This window comes from Fomitopsis serialis (assembly GCF_022376445.1).
Source record: "Fomitopsis serialis strain Sig1Antser10 chromosome Unknown B0H18scaffold_14, whole genome shotgun sequence".
Classification (NCBI taxonomy): Eukaryota; Fungi; Basidiomycota; class Agaricomycetes; order Polyporales; family Fomitopsidaceae; genus Fomitopsis; species Fomitopsis serialis.
Genome location: NW_025954974.1, coordinates 260,602 through 276,223, shown reverse-complemented (window position 1 = coordinate 276,223; position 15,622 = coordinate 260,602). Strand labels below are relative to the sequence as shown.

At 53.6% G+C, this 15,622-nt stretch overlaps 5 protein-coding genes across 5 annotated transcripts; 4 read left to right on the top strand and 1 right to left on the bottom strand.

Annotated features, from left to right (window-relative positions):
- Positions 1–515: 515 nt before the first annotated feature.
- Positions 516–1,540, bottom strand: B0H18DRAFT_1083570 (uncharacterized protein; the record flags this gene model as incomplete). Its single annotated transcript, XM_048031677.1, has 4 exons — positions 516–983; positions 1,037–1,146; positions 1,196–1,300; positions 1,354–1,540. 4 exons carry the CDS (start codon positions 1,538–1,540, stop codon positions 516–518), a joined length of 870 nt encoding a protein of 289 aa, XP_047896539.1.
- Positions 1,541–1,936: 396 nt separating this feature from the next.
- On the top strand, positions 1,937–4,226 carry B0H18DRAFT_991005 (uncharacterized protein). The gene is made up of 4 exons (XM_048045027.1): positions 1,937–2,074; positions 2,139–2,148; positions 2,209–3,824; positions 3,883–4,226. The coding sequence occupies exons 1-4, from the start codon at positions 2,007–2,009 to the stop codon at positions 3,914–3,916; spliced, it is 1,728 nt and encodes a 575-aa protein (XP_047896538.1). The 5' UTR covers positions 1,937–2,006; the 3' UTR covers positions 3,917–4,226.
- A 781-nt stretch (positions 4,227–5,007) lies between these two features.
- Positions 5,008–6,391, top strand: B0H18DRAFT_991003 (uncharacterized protein). The gene has a single exon (XM_048045026.1). The coding sequence runs from the start codon at positions 5,347–5,349 to the stop codon at positions 6,310–6,312; it is 966 nt and encodes a 321-aa protein (XP_047896537.1). The 5' UTR covers positions 5,008–5,346; the 3' UTR covers positions 6,313–6,391.
- Positions 6,392–6,747: 356 nt separating this feature from the next.
- On the top strand, positions 6,748–9,695 carry B0H18DRAFT_991001 (APC amino acid permease). The gene is made up of 15 exons (XM_048045025.1): positions 6,748–7,053; positions 7,112–7,246; positions 7,312–7,366; positions 7,420–7,567; positions 7,633–7,700; positions 7,758–7,813; positions 7,865–7,966; positions 8,028–8,119; positions 8,173–8,235; positions 8,295–8,402; positions 8,456–8,538; positions 8,592–8,656; positions 8,710–8,731; positions 8,796–9,086; positions 9,152–9,695. The coding sequence occupies exons 1-15, from the start codon at positions 7,049–7,051 to the stop codon at positions 9,452–9,454; spliced, it is 1,596 nt and encodes a 531-aa protein (XP_047896536.1). The 5' UTR covers positions 6,748–7,048; the 3' UTR covers positions 9,455–9,695.
- Positions 9,696–9,835: 140 nt separating this feature from the next.
- On the top strand, positions 9,836–12,744 carry B0H18DRAFT_990993 (APC amino acid permease). The gene is made up of 15 exons (XM_048045024.1): positions 9,836–10,249; positions 10,310–10,444; positions 10,501–10,555; positions 10,634–10,781; positions 10,841–10,908; positions 10,969–11,024; positions 11,085–11,186; positions 11,247–11,338; positions 11,391–11,453; positions 11,516–11,623; positions 11,681–11,763; positions 11,824–11,888; positions 11,945–11,966; positions 12,022–12,312; positions 12,375–12,744. Exons 1-15 carry the CDS (start codon positions 10,224–10,226, stop codon positions 12,657–12,659), a joined length of 1,599 nt encoding a protein of 532 aa, XP_047896535.1. The 5' UTR covers positions 9,836–10,223; the 3' UTR covers positions 12,660–12,744.
- Positions 12,745–15,622: the final 2,878 nt, after the last annotated feature.

Sequence of the window (15,622 nt, the reverse complement as noted above, 5' to 3'; positions counted from 1 at the left end):
GACTGCGTACGAATCGCGGCATCGTTGAAGACGTTGACTTGATAAATGCAGAGCGGAGTGCGACGGCACGGGTTCTCGGAATTGATGTGAACCAGACTAGCCATAAGAGTATGTCATCGACGTATATCAATTCAAACATCAAGCAACTTAAAGGGCTGCGTTGAATAACTCATGACCAACTCACCTCGTTGTTAAGGCCTAAAGCCCATCAAGACAGACTCTTGCGTAATGCTGCTATGCAGTGATCTTGGTCAAAGATGCAAGCTCGCAGCTTTTGTCGAGTCCTTTATGGTCACTGCGAAAAGGTCAATGCAGGTGGAACGTCAGCTAGTCCAATGAGAACCCACGAGTGCAGACTTACCGACGGTGTTTCTCACAGTGGTACATACGGCACAGCTGCCGCAGTTACAGATGCGACATGTGTTCATACAACAGATACAACAGAGGGACTAAAGTACAAACAACAGCGACGAATGTCAACCCAACCAGAATTTCCAAACTACATCATCATGCAATCAGCACGGACCGCCAACCATCTGAATGTAAACGGCGGTAATAGCCACTCCCAGCGAGAAGGCGATCACAAGCCTGGTCACCTCAGCGGCATCCATACCACCGAAGACGGCCTTCGGCTTCTGCAGCGCCAGAGAAGGCCGGGCTGCCCCGTTTCCAGCATCCTTCCTTACTGCATGGTGCAATGCATTGCCTTCCTTACCCCATTCTCCGCGAGGGGGCGCGTGTGTCGGTGTTGTTCGGCTGATGTGCGCGGCCTGCAAGGCTGGCAGGCCGTCCATGCTCTTCAAGTTCTCCTTTCTCCAGTATGCCTTCAGCCCCTTCTCGGCGACTCGCGGCTCGGATGAGGGATCGGCTGCGCCATCGGCGGCATCGTGTTCTTGCTCGGTGGTTTCTAGCTGTGCCAACCAATTGTACAAGGTCGGTCGATGGGCGAGGAAGGCATATTGAGGAACGCCGAAACCACAAGACTGACGGACGATGAGTTAGTAGTGGACGCAGAGCTCGAGGTGGACACACGCACAGTGCCGACTTTGTGGATATCGACTACAACCACGCAGCGCGAGCCGGGATGACGGACATCTGGCGGGAGTAGTTCTTCGTACTCGGGCGTGCCGAACTCGAGGACGCGACCTTTGGGAGTGTCAGTGCCTCGGGAACGACAACGCTAGTCACGACGTACCGTGTCCGAATAACCGCATGATTCTAGGAGTACCTTCGAAGGCGCAGAACATGATCGTCATCCGGCCATTACCCGGCTCACGAAGATGTGCCATAGTCTCGCTGCCTAAGCAATTGCATGTCAGATTTCGTAGCTGATGTAGACACAATTGGACGCACCGCTTCCAGTCATATCCTCATACCAAACCTGGCTCTCGTTCGCAATATGCAATGTCCCCTTGAGCCCTTTAGGTGAGAGGTTGACATGCCCCTCTCCGCCGAGGGGCGCGGAGGCGACCCAGAACATCTGCTGAGCCTCGATCCATTTCATGAGGTTAGGGGGGATCGAGTCGTAGAATTTACCCATGATCACAGTCAAAAAGGGGGCCGGAGAAGTAGCGCTATCGTGCGCGCGATATATACACTCCTCGTGGGCTGCTTAGTAGATCGGAGTCATCTGGCACGAACACCAGTACCACCGTGACCAGATGACTGAGTACGCCTGGGTGTGGTTCTTTCCATGAGAGTTCAAGTCGCAGTCGTCGGATGGAATGCAGGGTTTTCAGATAGTAGAATGAGAGTCCGTGTGCCGTTCGAAGCTTCAGAGCATGGTTGGTTGACGCCTCATCAGAGGTCAGTATAAAGTCTAGTCTGAGTCGGGGCGTACAGGCCTTGTGGGGACTTGCCATATTAGGACATCGCACAGCCGCGCACAGGGTGCTCGTCTGTCCCTGCCGCTCCGTCCTCAAGCTCAAGCTGTCCGATTTGTAGACGGCTTTCGCTGCTCTGCATCACATTTCTCGTTCCCCAATTTTTCCATACAAGCAGAACAGATGGCGTCGCTGGTGGAACTGGTTGAACCCCTACCACTTAGGTTTGAACGGGAGTGCTTTCTTTTGAGGTGAAGTCGTAGTCTCTCATCTGGACTCGGAAGTGGTACTCGTTCTAACGGCATTATTACTCAGTGACACTCAGGTATGCTGATTCAGACTCGGACCCTGTGCCAGATTAGGACACTCACGGTGCAGAACCAAGGTGGCAAATGTTGATGCGGCTCTCGCATCTTGCAGTCGGCAGTTAAGGTCTCTGGTCAATTCTAGGGCGGCGGTCAATTGCTTGCCACCGGAGATTCTCAAGTTGATATTCGACCATGTGGTCGTGCATCGGTGGCTCAGGATGGCCTTTGAGCCAGCCTGGACTTCTGAGTACTTGTCCTTGGACCCCTCGAACTATAGTTCCGTGATACCTGCCACAACACAGGTCTGTCGATACTGGCGAGGTCTCGCTTTACGGACACCGTCCTTGTGGAGGATCCTCGATCCGACGGCCCCAATCGAACTACGGGATCTATTGTTCGAGAGATCTGCCGGAGCACAGCTGACGGTCAACGTCTCCTACGATGTCTCCCCGTGGCTCAAGTCCAAACTCATCTCGGATTGCGGGCGTGTCAAGGAGCTCAGTGCTCAGGCTCTGCGGGCAAGTCAAGTGGTCGACCTAGTCGATTTCCCCGCGCCCATGTTGCAAATTGCAAGTGTCGAGCAGTCACGCAGGCGGCAACTTGGGAGCGCAGAGCTGTTGCTGTTCAGAGGAGATGCTCCACGTCTCTTCCGACTCTTCTTAATGAACATCACATGGCGACCGATAAACGCGTTTGGCTCCCTTGCCCAGTTATACCTCCGCAACTGCAAATGGTCGCAACCATTGAGGTCGCTCGCTCAGCTCCTCTGCGCCACCCCCAACCTTGTTGACTTGGTCTTGCATCAAATGGACGTTGTCGCCGACGACACAGACATCAATATCCCGCGTGCCAGGCTAGTAAAATTGGAACGCCTCACGTTGACGTTGACATCTAGTACAGCCATCCGTAATGTTCTCAAGATTGTACAGCTCGGGTCGCAGACGTCTGTCTCGATGTATGGCGACCCGCATGCTGCGCGAGATCCTCATATATTGGACGACATTCGCATATCGAAGGGCATGATCAATGACGCACCGTACAAGTTCTACCTCCAGCACAATCTCGCGCGGGCGGGAAAAGCTCACTGTATCCTCGCGGGTACAAGCTCAGCCATTCTCTGCGAAAACATGTCAATCGACGTCTCCGAAAACAGTGTCAGATTGGGTGAAGTGGATTATTACGCCTTCGGGTTTCCGCAGGAGGCCGACACCTCTTCGATTCGCGACGCTTGGATCATCGAGCCCGACAAGGACGACGACGACGACTTAGGATTCTTCCCGGAGGATATGTTGAATTTTTTGCGGCGCTTGGCCAACGTTGAGAGCCTAACGATGCTCTCTCCAACGTTTTCCCTCTTCACTGCGGCACTGGCATTATCCCCGACTCCCGATGCTTGCAAGCGGCTGTCTTCGATGCATATCCTATTCTACGGGTCTTCATCTGCGCCAGCCTTAGTCCTCGAATCACTTGCTGCAGACCAAGATCTCCACGTGCGTAACGTGACGATTGGTTACCTCCCGGGCTTCAAAAATGATCGTGTCTTTATGACGGAGTTCGACGCCTATTTCGACTCCGTAGAGTATGTTTCATACACTCAAGTGCCACGCATGGACTTGCCGCCCACTTGCACAGTCGATCCGCACTCCTTCTGGCCACAATGGCCTCTGTCCAGCTGGACGAGGGAGATTGAAAAGTGGGCTTTCCTTGTCAAACTCCGGGACATCTCTGACATGCAGCTTTCGTTCTGACAGAGTAGCCGGGCTGTCTCGTCGTCGGATGGGATAAATTCGCAGCCGCCCGTTGTTTCGTCCCCCAACCCATATATGTCCCGACTCGCAGCAGTACACAATCGCCGTGCTTCTTATATGTCGTGATACATAGGACCGGCGGTGACCACATTGCGCCTCAGCAAAACTTGCCAGTGGTCCGCCGTGGCAAACGAGGTCGAGCCCACTTCAGGTTTGACACCAAATTTCGAGTCGTCGGATGTATTTGAGCCATGCAGTTATATTCAACTTCATTGTCAGTACGCGATTCGAATTCGAAGGAGGACTGAACACTAGATTCAATAAGTAGGAACTTGCCATATTGGGAGATGACGACTCGATCTTCGCTCAAGCGCTCGCTTGTTTTGTGACTCACGCCGCACACCAGGCTATGTACTGTGACCGTGCTCGAACTTGGATTGAGCTATTCTGAACGGCTACCAGGTACGATAACCTGTTGATTGCTACCCTACTCGACTTACTCAGAATGCACACCAGGATGACGTCGCTAAGGGACCTAATTGGAACCTTACCGCTCAAGGTTGAACAAGAACACCGTCTCTTAGAGTAAGCCTTGACGTTTTTGAGATGTGATAGCTGTTGACCAAGGTATCATTACTTCAGCAATGACGAGGTATGATAGAAAAATGAATCTGAACGAGCACAGTTTGCTGATGGTGCGTCGTCAAGGTGGCGAACGCTATAACGATCCTCGCTTCTTGCAGTCGGCTGCTCAAATCCATTGCAAATTCGAGAGTTGCGATCAATCGTTTGCCACCCGCTATATTCAAGATGATAATCGAGCGGGTGGTTGCGTATCGCGACTACGGCGACTCGTATGAACCCTACGCGCTCGAACGAGCGTGGTCTTCCGAAGATGTGCTCTCGCACACGCGGAATAGCTCTCCCGCGCTTCGCTTGACGCGTGTCTGCCGTCACTGGCGAGAGCTTTCCTTGCGAACACCCTTTCTGTGGAGCGACCTTACCCTTGACACACCTCCGCAATTGAGGGATCTGTTTTTCGCAAGATCCACTGGCGCCGACCTGAGGGTGAGTATGGGCTTGGACAGCGGGCTTGACCCATGGTTGAAATCCAAGCTCGTGTCCGACGGTTCTCGTGTCGGGGAGATCGTCGCACACGTCAGATGGTCGAACGAGGTATTCGACTATTTCGATTTCCCGGCGCCCGTGTTACGGGTCGCCGACATCACCCAGGGTTACCAGACATACCGGGAGCAAGCGGGCGGTGATACCCAGCTCTTGCTGTTCCAAGGGGACGCTCCGCGTCTCTTCCGCCTTTACCTATCCAAGATCACCTGGCGCCCAGCGAACAAGTTCAGCACCCTCAGACAGTTGTATCTTCACAACTGCAACTGGTCAAGACCGTTGATTGCGCTCGCTTCGCTCCTCAGCGGGACACCCAACCTTGTCGACTTGGTATTGGACAAGATGGACTGCCCTTTCGAGGACGAGGGTACTCATAGGCCTAAACCTCGTCTTGGAAGGCTGCAGCGACTTACGTTGTCGTCCACATGCAGCAAACCATCTCGTACAATCATCAGAAGCATAGAACTCGGCGCATGCACCTCGGTCTCGATGTACGGCGGCTCGGACTTACGAGATCCTCTTATACTGGATGACATCCAGAGATCGAGGGGCTCGCGCGCCGATCAGTGGTCCAAGATCTATCTTCTGCGCACCACGCCACGCACCGCCCCAGGCACCTCGCGATACGTAACCCCTCGCCAGACCCATTGCATTGTCGCCGATCCGTCTTCAGGTGTTCTATGTGAAAACATGAACATCGTGGTCCCGCCAGGCGCAGAGTGGAAGGAGACTATCACCACGAGCGTAGGACCTGTACGGCTCACATCCTCTGTTAGGATACCGGCCCAAGTCGATACATCCCTGATCCGCGAGGCATGGATCATCGAGCTTTCAAACGACGAACTTGGCTTCTCCTCATCAGACTTGGTCAGCCTCATGCGGCGCATGCCGGCACTTGAGTCTCTGACGATGTCCGACAAGACCTTCAGCCGGTTTTGCCAATCATTGATTTTCGCCCAGGACACACTTTGCCCGCGACTGTCTTCGGTGCACGTCCTGCTCAACGGGCGTTCGTCTAGCCCAGTATCCATCCTCAGGCCACTCACTACCATCCTGCGCTCCCTCCCTCGCCGCATGTTCAAGGTCAAAATTGGTTATCTCCCAGGTTTCAAGAAGGAACGCGTCTATGCAACGGAACTCGACGCGTTCTTCGATTCTGTCGAGTACGTGTCCCATACCGAAATGCCACATATGGAGATGCCGCCTGTTTGCAGTGCCGACCCACACTCCTTCTGGCCATCGTGGCCTCTGCCCAAGTGGAAGAGACAACTCGAGATGTGGAGCAGATTTGCTGGAGAAGTGGAGTAGCTTTTAGAGCTGGCATCTGTGGCCGCGGCGGCTTTTGTCTCTCGCTCTTAGGCCCTGCTGTTGAGGAAGCTGCCGGATCTGGTATTGAACTACATCGTCTCTGATCTTCACTTGTCCCTACGAGGCAGGTATGCACTATGGATGTGTATTACTAACTCAGCTGTACCGGTACGCAGTGATGATGCGTGTTACCGTAGCCATACGTGACCAGCACTGCCAAGACCGTGACGCTTGCGATTTCGACGCGTTCGGTCTGCTGCCACCATGTTACCCATTGCTCACACGTTCAAACGTCCACTATCTGTGCAAACTTCTGCATGGCAGTAATGCTATGCTCACTTCGTCACACCCTACCCAGCTGCATACTAATAGTGCGCTAGTCTTAGTATTATGCGTTGCAGCTGATTACGAGCGCGCGCCTGCCAGACTCGGACACGGTTGTACTCTACTTATCTACCGTTGATGCAACGTTGGCGCACCGGAGAGTTCTTGCACTCAGACTTCACCGGGGTCTCACTTCCAGGAGACGCAGACGCGAGGCCGGTGATTCCGAATCAGCGTGAATCACGGTGTTGATCCTTCAACGTCACTGATACACCGGCTTGCTGATTGCCTCGGTCATTTCAGTTCAAAAGACGCGGCAGATATATACACTTAGGTATATATAGTGGACTCGCACCAACCCGTTCGTGTTTCCCCGCCAGTTCTTGGGCCATATTGACTCCTCGGTGACACGATGCAGTATGTACGGTCATTTGAACAACGGATGCGCGAGGATCTGACTACGAACACACCCTAGGAAGCAGGATCAAGCAGCGGCGGACGCGCTTGAGCTCGCGCGACTTGGATACAAGCAGGAGTTCAAGCGTGCTTTCTCTCCGATACACGTATTTGCACTCGTGTTCAGCATATTTGGGCTGTTCTCCTCGATCTCGTACGTTTCTCGTTTGCCACTACGTGTGCCGTGTGCCGGTGACTCACGATCTCCACGTTGTGCAGATCAGTTCTGGTATATGCACTTCCCAACGGAGGTCCTGTAGCTATGGTTTGGGGCGTGAGTAGCTGTGGATATCATTATTGTAAGGCATTGACTCAATACGCCTGCAGTGGGGAGTGTGCAGCTTCTTCATTCTGTTGGTGACTATGTCGCTTGCCGAACTTGGTTCTGCTGCACCTACTTCGGGAGGTCTTTATTACTGGTCGTTCAAGTTTGCATCACCACGATGGCGCAGACTGATCTCGTGGATCGTCGGATGTAGGTCCTTCACTGGATTCACACAACCGGATGCTGATGATCCTGCGGATCTGTGGCCTGTACAGATTCGAACACGATCGGTCTCGTTGCTGGTGTCGCATCTACTGAATGGGGATGTGCTGTTCAGTTGATGGTAAGTCGCTCAGACTTCGATATGGTTCACATTTAATCGCGCTAACCACGTCCCTAGGCGGCGGTCAGCATTGGTTCCGGTCAAACATGGTCTGCAACAACAGGGCAGACATAGTGGGTGGCATCTGACGTTGAGATCTCTTATACTGACACATGGTTTCTCAGCGCCGTCTTCTTGCTCCTTCTATTCTTGCATGCTGCCACTACCTCACTGACCACTTCGGTTGTCGCACACCTTCAGACCATCTACGTCGTTCTTAACATTGTGTAAGTCCCTTCGTTTGTTTCAGCAGTATGAAAGATCCTAAACGGTGTTGCGTATGTCTAGACTTTGCTTGGCGATCATCGTTGCGCTGCCGGTCGCAACGCCGGCGGAGTTCAAGAACAATGCGAGCTATGCTTTTACAGGATTTGTCAATTGTGAGTTTGATAACCGAATGTTTCTATTTCTCACTGACACTAAGGTTTTGCAGACAGCGGATGGACGAACGGTTTTGCCTTCATTCTAAGTTTCCTCGCGCCGCTGTGGACGATCTGTGCGAGCCTATCGTCAATTATCCCACAGCTGCTAACGCTGACCCTACGAGTTACGTAGCCGGCTTCGACTCGTCTCTCCATATCAGTGAGGAGACGAACAATGCTCGAATCGCCGTACCTCTCGGACTCGTCGGTGCAACCGCCCTCGCAGGTGTGATGGGATGGGGTGAGTGGTGGTAGTAGTACGTTTCTCCAGTGACGCTGACGCTGTGGAACCAGCAATCAACGTTGTACTGGCATTCAACATGGGCCAGGATATTGAGGGCCTCCTGGACAGCCCGATAGGACAGCCGATGGCAGCTGTGAGTGCGGAACGCTATCGTGTGATGGGTACGGGCTTGACCTAGTATCCCAGATTTTGTTGAACAGTTTCGGTCAGAAAGGTATGCTAGCCATATGGTCCATTGTTGTTGTGGTGCAGTACGTCCCTCTCTTCGCGTCTTCACAGCAGGGCTGAGATTTATGCCGTCCAGATACATGGTGGGCATGAGCTCTGTGAGTCTCAGTTCAAGCCATGACGCTGCATGTAGCGATTCGGAGCTGACCATGTTACGTGTAGCTTGTTGCCTCTTCTCGCCAGACGTTCGCATTTGCCCGTGATGGCGGTCTACCTTTTTCGGGGTTCCTCTACCGAGTAAATCCTCGCACCCAAACGCCGATCAGATGTGCCTTCGCCGTCGCATTTAGCTCCGCTTTGCTCGGCCTGTTGGCGTTCGCCGGTGATGCAGCCACGTCTGCTCTGTTCGAACTGGGCGTTGTGGGACTCTACATTGCCTATATGGTCCCGATCGCATGTCGGTTTGCTGGTAGAAAGGCGTGGGTTCCCGGCCCTTTCGACCTCGGCAGAATGGTACGTCGGATTCATCGGCACTGCACATCGTATTAATTCCCATCTATTCGCTTCTGGGTACATAGGGCCTCCCCGTAGCGGCTGTTTCGTTGCTCTGGCTGATTTTTGGCATCACCATTCTCATATTCCCCACTTCACCTGCACCCGACGCCCCAGACATGAACTACACGGTTGTCGTGCTCGCCGCATGGCTCGCGCTCTGCTTGGGATACTACTACTTGCCCAGATACGGTGGAGTCCACTGGTTCAAGGGGCCCATCGCTAATATTGACATTGGGGAAGATGAAACAATTGCAAAGAGCGAAGATCCTACGAAGGGAGCAGTGGACACGAGCACGAGCAGTATCGACGACGGCGAGAAACTTTGAGGCGGTGACGGTGTCATGATTGACTCCGTTGCTTCTTCTAGTATGGCGCTAGATATTCATGTCATTATGAGCCAGCTAAGTTACATGATGCTACAGTACAGGCCGGATTCGAGGCACGTTCAGTTCGGATTGTAAGTAAGTACGTAGATGATACTAGGGTTCCCGAGACGCCGGTACTTACTGCAGACGAGTACAGCCGCTTACTCAAATTATCATGTCGAGGTTCGATGTAGCTCAACCAGAACCGATGTCGGTACAGCACGATGAGTTCCTGAGCCGCACTGCGTTCCTTGCAGGACAGTACTAGTGAGCGGTCACGGGCGCTACTTTAACTTGCGTACCGTATCACAGGTACCGGCAAGGTACCGGTGGCGCAACGGTGGTTCGCCTCTGTGCGCTACATGACAGTGTTCTCTCGAATGAGCCTCAAGTTCGACGTCAAACTGATGCTTCGGTCATGATAGCATGATACGCAGTGCTAGGATGCAGGGCACAAACCGTGACTTCTTCAGGGCCCGAGCGCGCTCAAGCTGGCACAACCTTACTGACGGGCTTCTATCTGCTAATGCTCGCGGGCGGTTTTATTCTGGACAGCTGGAGTCCCAGGAAGAAGCAGCCAAATGGAGTGGGAGACGATAAGAAGTGACCTTCGTGACGGATCGTGGTGCGTATCGAGTCCATATGTACTGTCTTGGACACGACTTGCTTCCGCGATAGCATCCTCCTCCTCCACTTCAACGTCCCTCACATCTTCCGACTTTGTCTAGTGATGGGGATCACGGAGAAGGAAGATCAGTACGTGCTGTCGCCTCACGCCGACATTACGGCATGAAGCTCATCTTCACTCTGGATTAGGAAACAGAGACAGGCCGACGAGGATGCGCTCGAGCTTGCTCGACTTGGGTATAAACAAGAGTTCAAGCGGGCATTCTCGCCCTTGCAGGTCTTCGGACTTGTCTTCAGCATCTTCGGCCTATTCCCCTCCATCGCGTGCGGTCACAACACTTTAGGGTACAGCCTTACAGTCGCGTTAACCTTTCCTCTAGGTCTGTCTTTGTTTATGCATTACCGTACGGGGGTCCAGTGGCGATGGTGTGGGGCGTAAGTGATATCAATTGTCTACCATCTCTACTGTGCGGATAACCATAGAACGTCGCTGACGCCGTGTCGCGCTTTCAGTGGGGTATCTGCAGCTTCTTCCTCCTCTTGATCACGCTTTCACTCGGCGAACTCGGTTCCGCGGCGCCAACGTCCGGTGGCCTCTACTACTGGTCGTTCAAGTTCGCGTCGCCCCGATGGCGGAGACTGCTTTCATGGATCGTCGGATGTGAGTCGACCTTGATTTTGTGAGAAGTGTAGATTACTTACTCCAAGGGACGACAACAGACTCGAACACCATCGGGTTGATTGCTGGAGTTTCGTCCGTTGATTGGGGATGTGCTGTTCAGCTCATGGTAAGGGTTCTACCTCTTATCAACATCAGTGTCACTCATCTGTGCGTATATGCGACAAAGGCAGCAGTCAGCATCGGATCTGGACAGACGTGGTCTGCAACGACGGGACAAACCTAGTGAGTCTCATTCACCGATCCGCGGATGTCTGACTTACATGTGTCCGTGCACCTCATTAGCGCGGTATTTCTCTTAATACTGATCCTTCACGCAGCAATCACCTCTCTGGCAACGTCCATCGTCGCTAAGCTCCAGACAGTATACGTTGTTCTGAACATATTGTAAGCGACTGTCCTCGAATAGAGCAAGGAGCTGACCATCGGCGTACCTCATGATCGCAGGCTCTGTCTCGCTATCATCATCGCGCTCCCGGCAGCTACACCAGCTGAATTCAAGAACAGCGCGACATATGCCTTCACGGGTTTCGTCAATTGTATGAACATCGTGTTCTGTTACTCATCGCGGACCTGATCCACGCATTACAGACAGTGGCTGGCCCGATGGCTTCGCATTCGTCCTCAGCTTCCTTGCGCCCCTTTGGACAATCTGTCAGTCCAAGCCAATCTCACTTCTCGAAGGTAGTGCCTGATGTGTTACACGATGACCACAGCCGGCTTTGATTCATCTCTGCACATCAGTGAGGAGGCGTCGAACGCACGACTGTCAGTTCCTCGAGGACTCGTTGGTGCGACAGTTGTGGCGGGGGTCATGGGCTGGGGTACGTCTTCCCTTGAGAATGATCATGGCAAGGTTTGACCCGAGCTATATCTGATAGCAATTAATGTCGTGTTGGCCTTCTACATGGGCACCGATATTGAGAACATCATGGACAGTCCTATTGGACAACCAATGGCGGTGGTCAGCACGGCCGTGGCATGTCAGGAGCTGACCTGAGCTGACCTGTGATTTCTGCGATAGATTCTTTACAACAGTCTCGGCCAAACGGGCACGCTGGCCGTCTGGTCCATTGTCGTAGCTGTACAGTGAGTTTGTCCGCTGTGCCATTATTGTGGCATGACTCCTAAGCTGTGCGATGCAGGTTCATGATGGGCACGAGTTCGGTGCGTATTGACATTCCCTGGGCTGAGAATAGCTCGTGAACTGTCAGCCATACAGCTCCTCGCGTCTTCCCGGCAGACATTTGCCTTCGCCAGAGATGGGGGTCTCCCATTCTCCGGCTTGCTGTACCGCGTTCATCCGCGCACACAGACCCCGGTCGCGTGCGCTTGGGCCGCTGCATTCGTTGCGGCGTTGCTTGGGCTACTGGCCTTCGCCGGTGACGCGGCCACGTCGGCAATATTTGCCTTGGGAGTCGTCGGGCTCTACATCGCGTACATCATCCCGATATGCTCTAGATTCGCAGGTGGAAGGGCGTGGGTGCCTGGCCCGTTCACGCTTGGCCGATTCGTAAGTCACACTCCCGTTCGTCATCTCTGCACCCAGTCTGACCCTGCTGCCTTGATGTCCAGGGCTTTCCCGTGGCTGTTGTATCCCTGCTCTGGATGGTCTTCAGCATTGCCATCCTCATCTTCCCCCCGTCGCCCGCCCCCGACGCGCCCGACATGAATTACACGGTCGTCGTCCTCGCGGGATGGCTTGCGCTTTGTCTTGCATACTACTATTGTCCAGTGTACGGCGGGGTGCATTGGTTCAGGGGCCCCATCGCCAATGTGAGCGTCGACGAGGATAGTGACGAGGTCGAGGATGTGAAGAACGATGTGGCTGTGAGTGTAAATAGCAAGGGGTCGGATTGATGGGGTCACTTGAGACTTGACAGTAGATTGTAGCCGTAGAACGATATAAACGAAGGTGAATTCTGCAATTGAGCACTTCCCAGAAGTCAGATGTGCGACTTGAAGTTGTACGCTGCAGTACTTCTGTTATACATTTCACGTGAGTTATATTGCGTCCTATGCAAGAGGAGGAGGAGGAGGGTATTCCATTTAGTCACGACATCTAGGCGCCTCGGCGTTTTCGATGTGTGACACTGACAGCGCTCACTAGGTACAGGTATCCGGGGTCGCTGTATACATATCAGTACTATAAGCGCCGTTAGCACGCACTTTGAAGTCGTAGTACCATAGGCCCCACGTTACTTGGCGATTCGACCCCCCGTCTACGGAGCATCTCGTTATGTGGCCTCACATGGGTACCAACAAACCACTTCATCACCGTGACACGATTACTCGTAGGTCACTGCCTCTGGTCCCATCCAGTCTCGACAATCCTGGACCTCCTCAGCAGCACACCTCAATTAGTGGATCTCATCCTATCGGGAACGCTGAACGAACAGCGAGAGCCTGAGGAAGCTCGCGTAGACAGAGCGAGGAATGTTCACCTCACTAATCTCCGGCGGTTCTCCCTTCATGAAGTCGACCCTGACAGCGACTCGGATGGCATCGCATCTCTATTCTCGAAGTTGGTTTTGCCGCCTCAGGCCGTCGTCCTGTTAAACAGCACTGGAGATTCCGAGGCGAATGGGCACTGGATACCAGAGACGTTATCTCGATCTGACTTCGACTTTACGAGGCCTACCAGGATGCAGCTCAGGTTTTATCGCAGACAACTATCCCACCGCACTTTGGGTCAATTAAAACTGTCGGTCATCGCCGCCAGTCAACATGGCGGGGTCATCGTGACAAAGGAACTCCTCGCGCCTGCGGGTCGCTTCGCCAGCAACTTCCATCTGGCTCAATTGCAATATCTGCTATACCTCGAGGCTCCGAGCCACATCGACGATGATGGCCTGTGGCAATCATGGATGTGGTCCTCTATCCTTCCGGAGGTACCGGCGCTGGAACGACTGACGATCTTTGGTCGCAGTCTACCAGACATCGCCAGAGCGCTCAACCGCGATGGGCCCATGCGCGTGCAGCCACACCTATGTCCACAGCTATCCCAGATCGTCGTCCTCTTGTCGTCCGATGATCCCCCGTTGACCGCACCATGGCCACTCGTCGCAATAAAGGAACGGCTGCATTTTTTCCACGTCACGATTGGGTATCTCCCGGATCATATGTGTGAGGAGGAGGAGGATTGGCAACTTGAAGGCAAAGATGACCTCCTTGACTCGGTGGAATACGTCAAATACGAAGGAGTGCCCGGGATGAAGACCCCATGGCCTGACCAGACGGATCTCCCTGCACTACCTCAGGCATACTGGCCAAAAATAAATCGTAATCGTTCAACGTTCACGCTCAACCTGTAACTTACACCAGTAATGTCGAATGCATTAACCCTCAGACACAGGAGGCTCCCGAGTTGTCTCGCTCATGCTGGCTTGGGCGTGTCATGTTCTGGACTGCAACCGCATTTTGTTACTGCGTGGTACATCTATGGCACTAGTGCCCTTCAACTGACACCGACTAGTCAGACATGCACTCACGGTCAGAGCATCAACATCATCGACACGCCTGCCAGTGACTTCCCATCGCATCCGACTCAGATGTGGTGCGCTGTTGCTACCAGCCCGAGTAGCACCTAATCCGCCACTCGAGTCGAGCAGGAGGTCAGGCTTCCCTCCGCGCCGCGTCACAGGTCCGGGGCTCAGCGCTCATCCTGCGCGCGCAAAGTACGCGGGAGGCGCGAGTCTCGAGGGCGAGCAGGCCGCGCAGGAGTCCCTTGACCCGAAGCCCGCGCGGAAATGGGCTGAGGAGGGTTGTGCGGTCGTCGGCAGTGTCGGGGACGTGCGATTACACCTGCCATGATATAGCTCTCTGGGCTGACTCGGACTCGCGGTTGTATGACGGTGAGCAGAGAACTCTGATATAGTACTTAGTCGAGCTACACGCACGGAAGAACAGCGGTATGGAATAAATTTGTGGTGCGGAGAAGCGAACATACCATTGTACGAGCAAACTGATCGTCATCGCGACGCCGTCCACGAGCTGGGACGAGCGGCGCAGGTTGTTCGGCGGTGAGGCACGGTTGTCAGACGAGCTCCTGAGTCCTGATGCGATGATCCAATTCTCATCATGAACATGGCAAAGTGGGAACGTGCCACGGCACGATGGGAGTGACATCGTGTTGTGCTTGATGAGATGGCATTGCGAAATGACATACAGTAGCGACGAAACTTGCAACCTGATGAGCAAACACATCAGTGCGAGGACGAATATTTCATTCAGTCACAACGTCACCGTATTACTCCGCCAGCGACCATGATATTGGCAAGTCCGGTCCGCCACGAAGGGGTTCACTCCGAAACACCTGGCAACCATTGCGTCAATAATAAGGACGTCCATTGACGAGCCGACTCATGACGAACCAAGTACAAGGTCTAGCGGGATTGAACGAAGGAAGGGAGCGATATGGACAAAGGTTTCCTGGTGTTTCGCGGCCGATATTTTTCGGAAGACCCCGCGAGGCAATGCAAGGTGCGAGCAAGGAATGGACCTACGAGCCGTGTCTGATGGAAGCGTCCTGCAAGCATACGATACATTAAGTCGAGTCAGACACTACGAAGGGGCGACGTACTTATGGAACTATTAAGGGGCGGTTTGCGCACTAGGACTGCGGATGCGCTAGCGTCAGCCGGCATGTATGGCAATTATAACGTATCTGCTCACGACGATTGCTCACGAGCGTTAGACAGCCGTACAGTACTTACCTTCAGGTACTACCCGCGCAACGGACGAATAGACATACAGCGTAACACCGTACTCATTAGCCCGGAGGAGGGTCGCTTTCATGAGCGTGACCTGACGGTGGTTGCGTC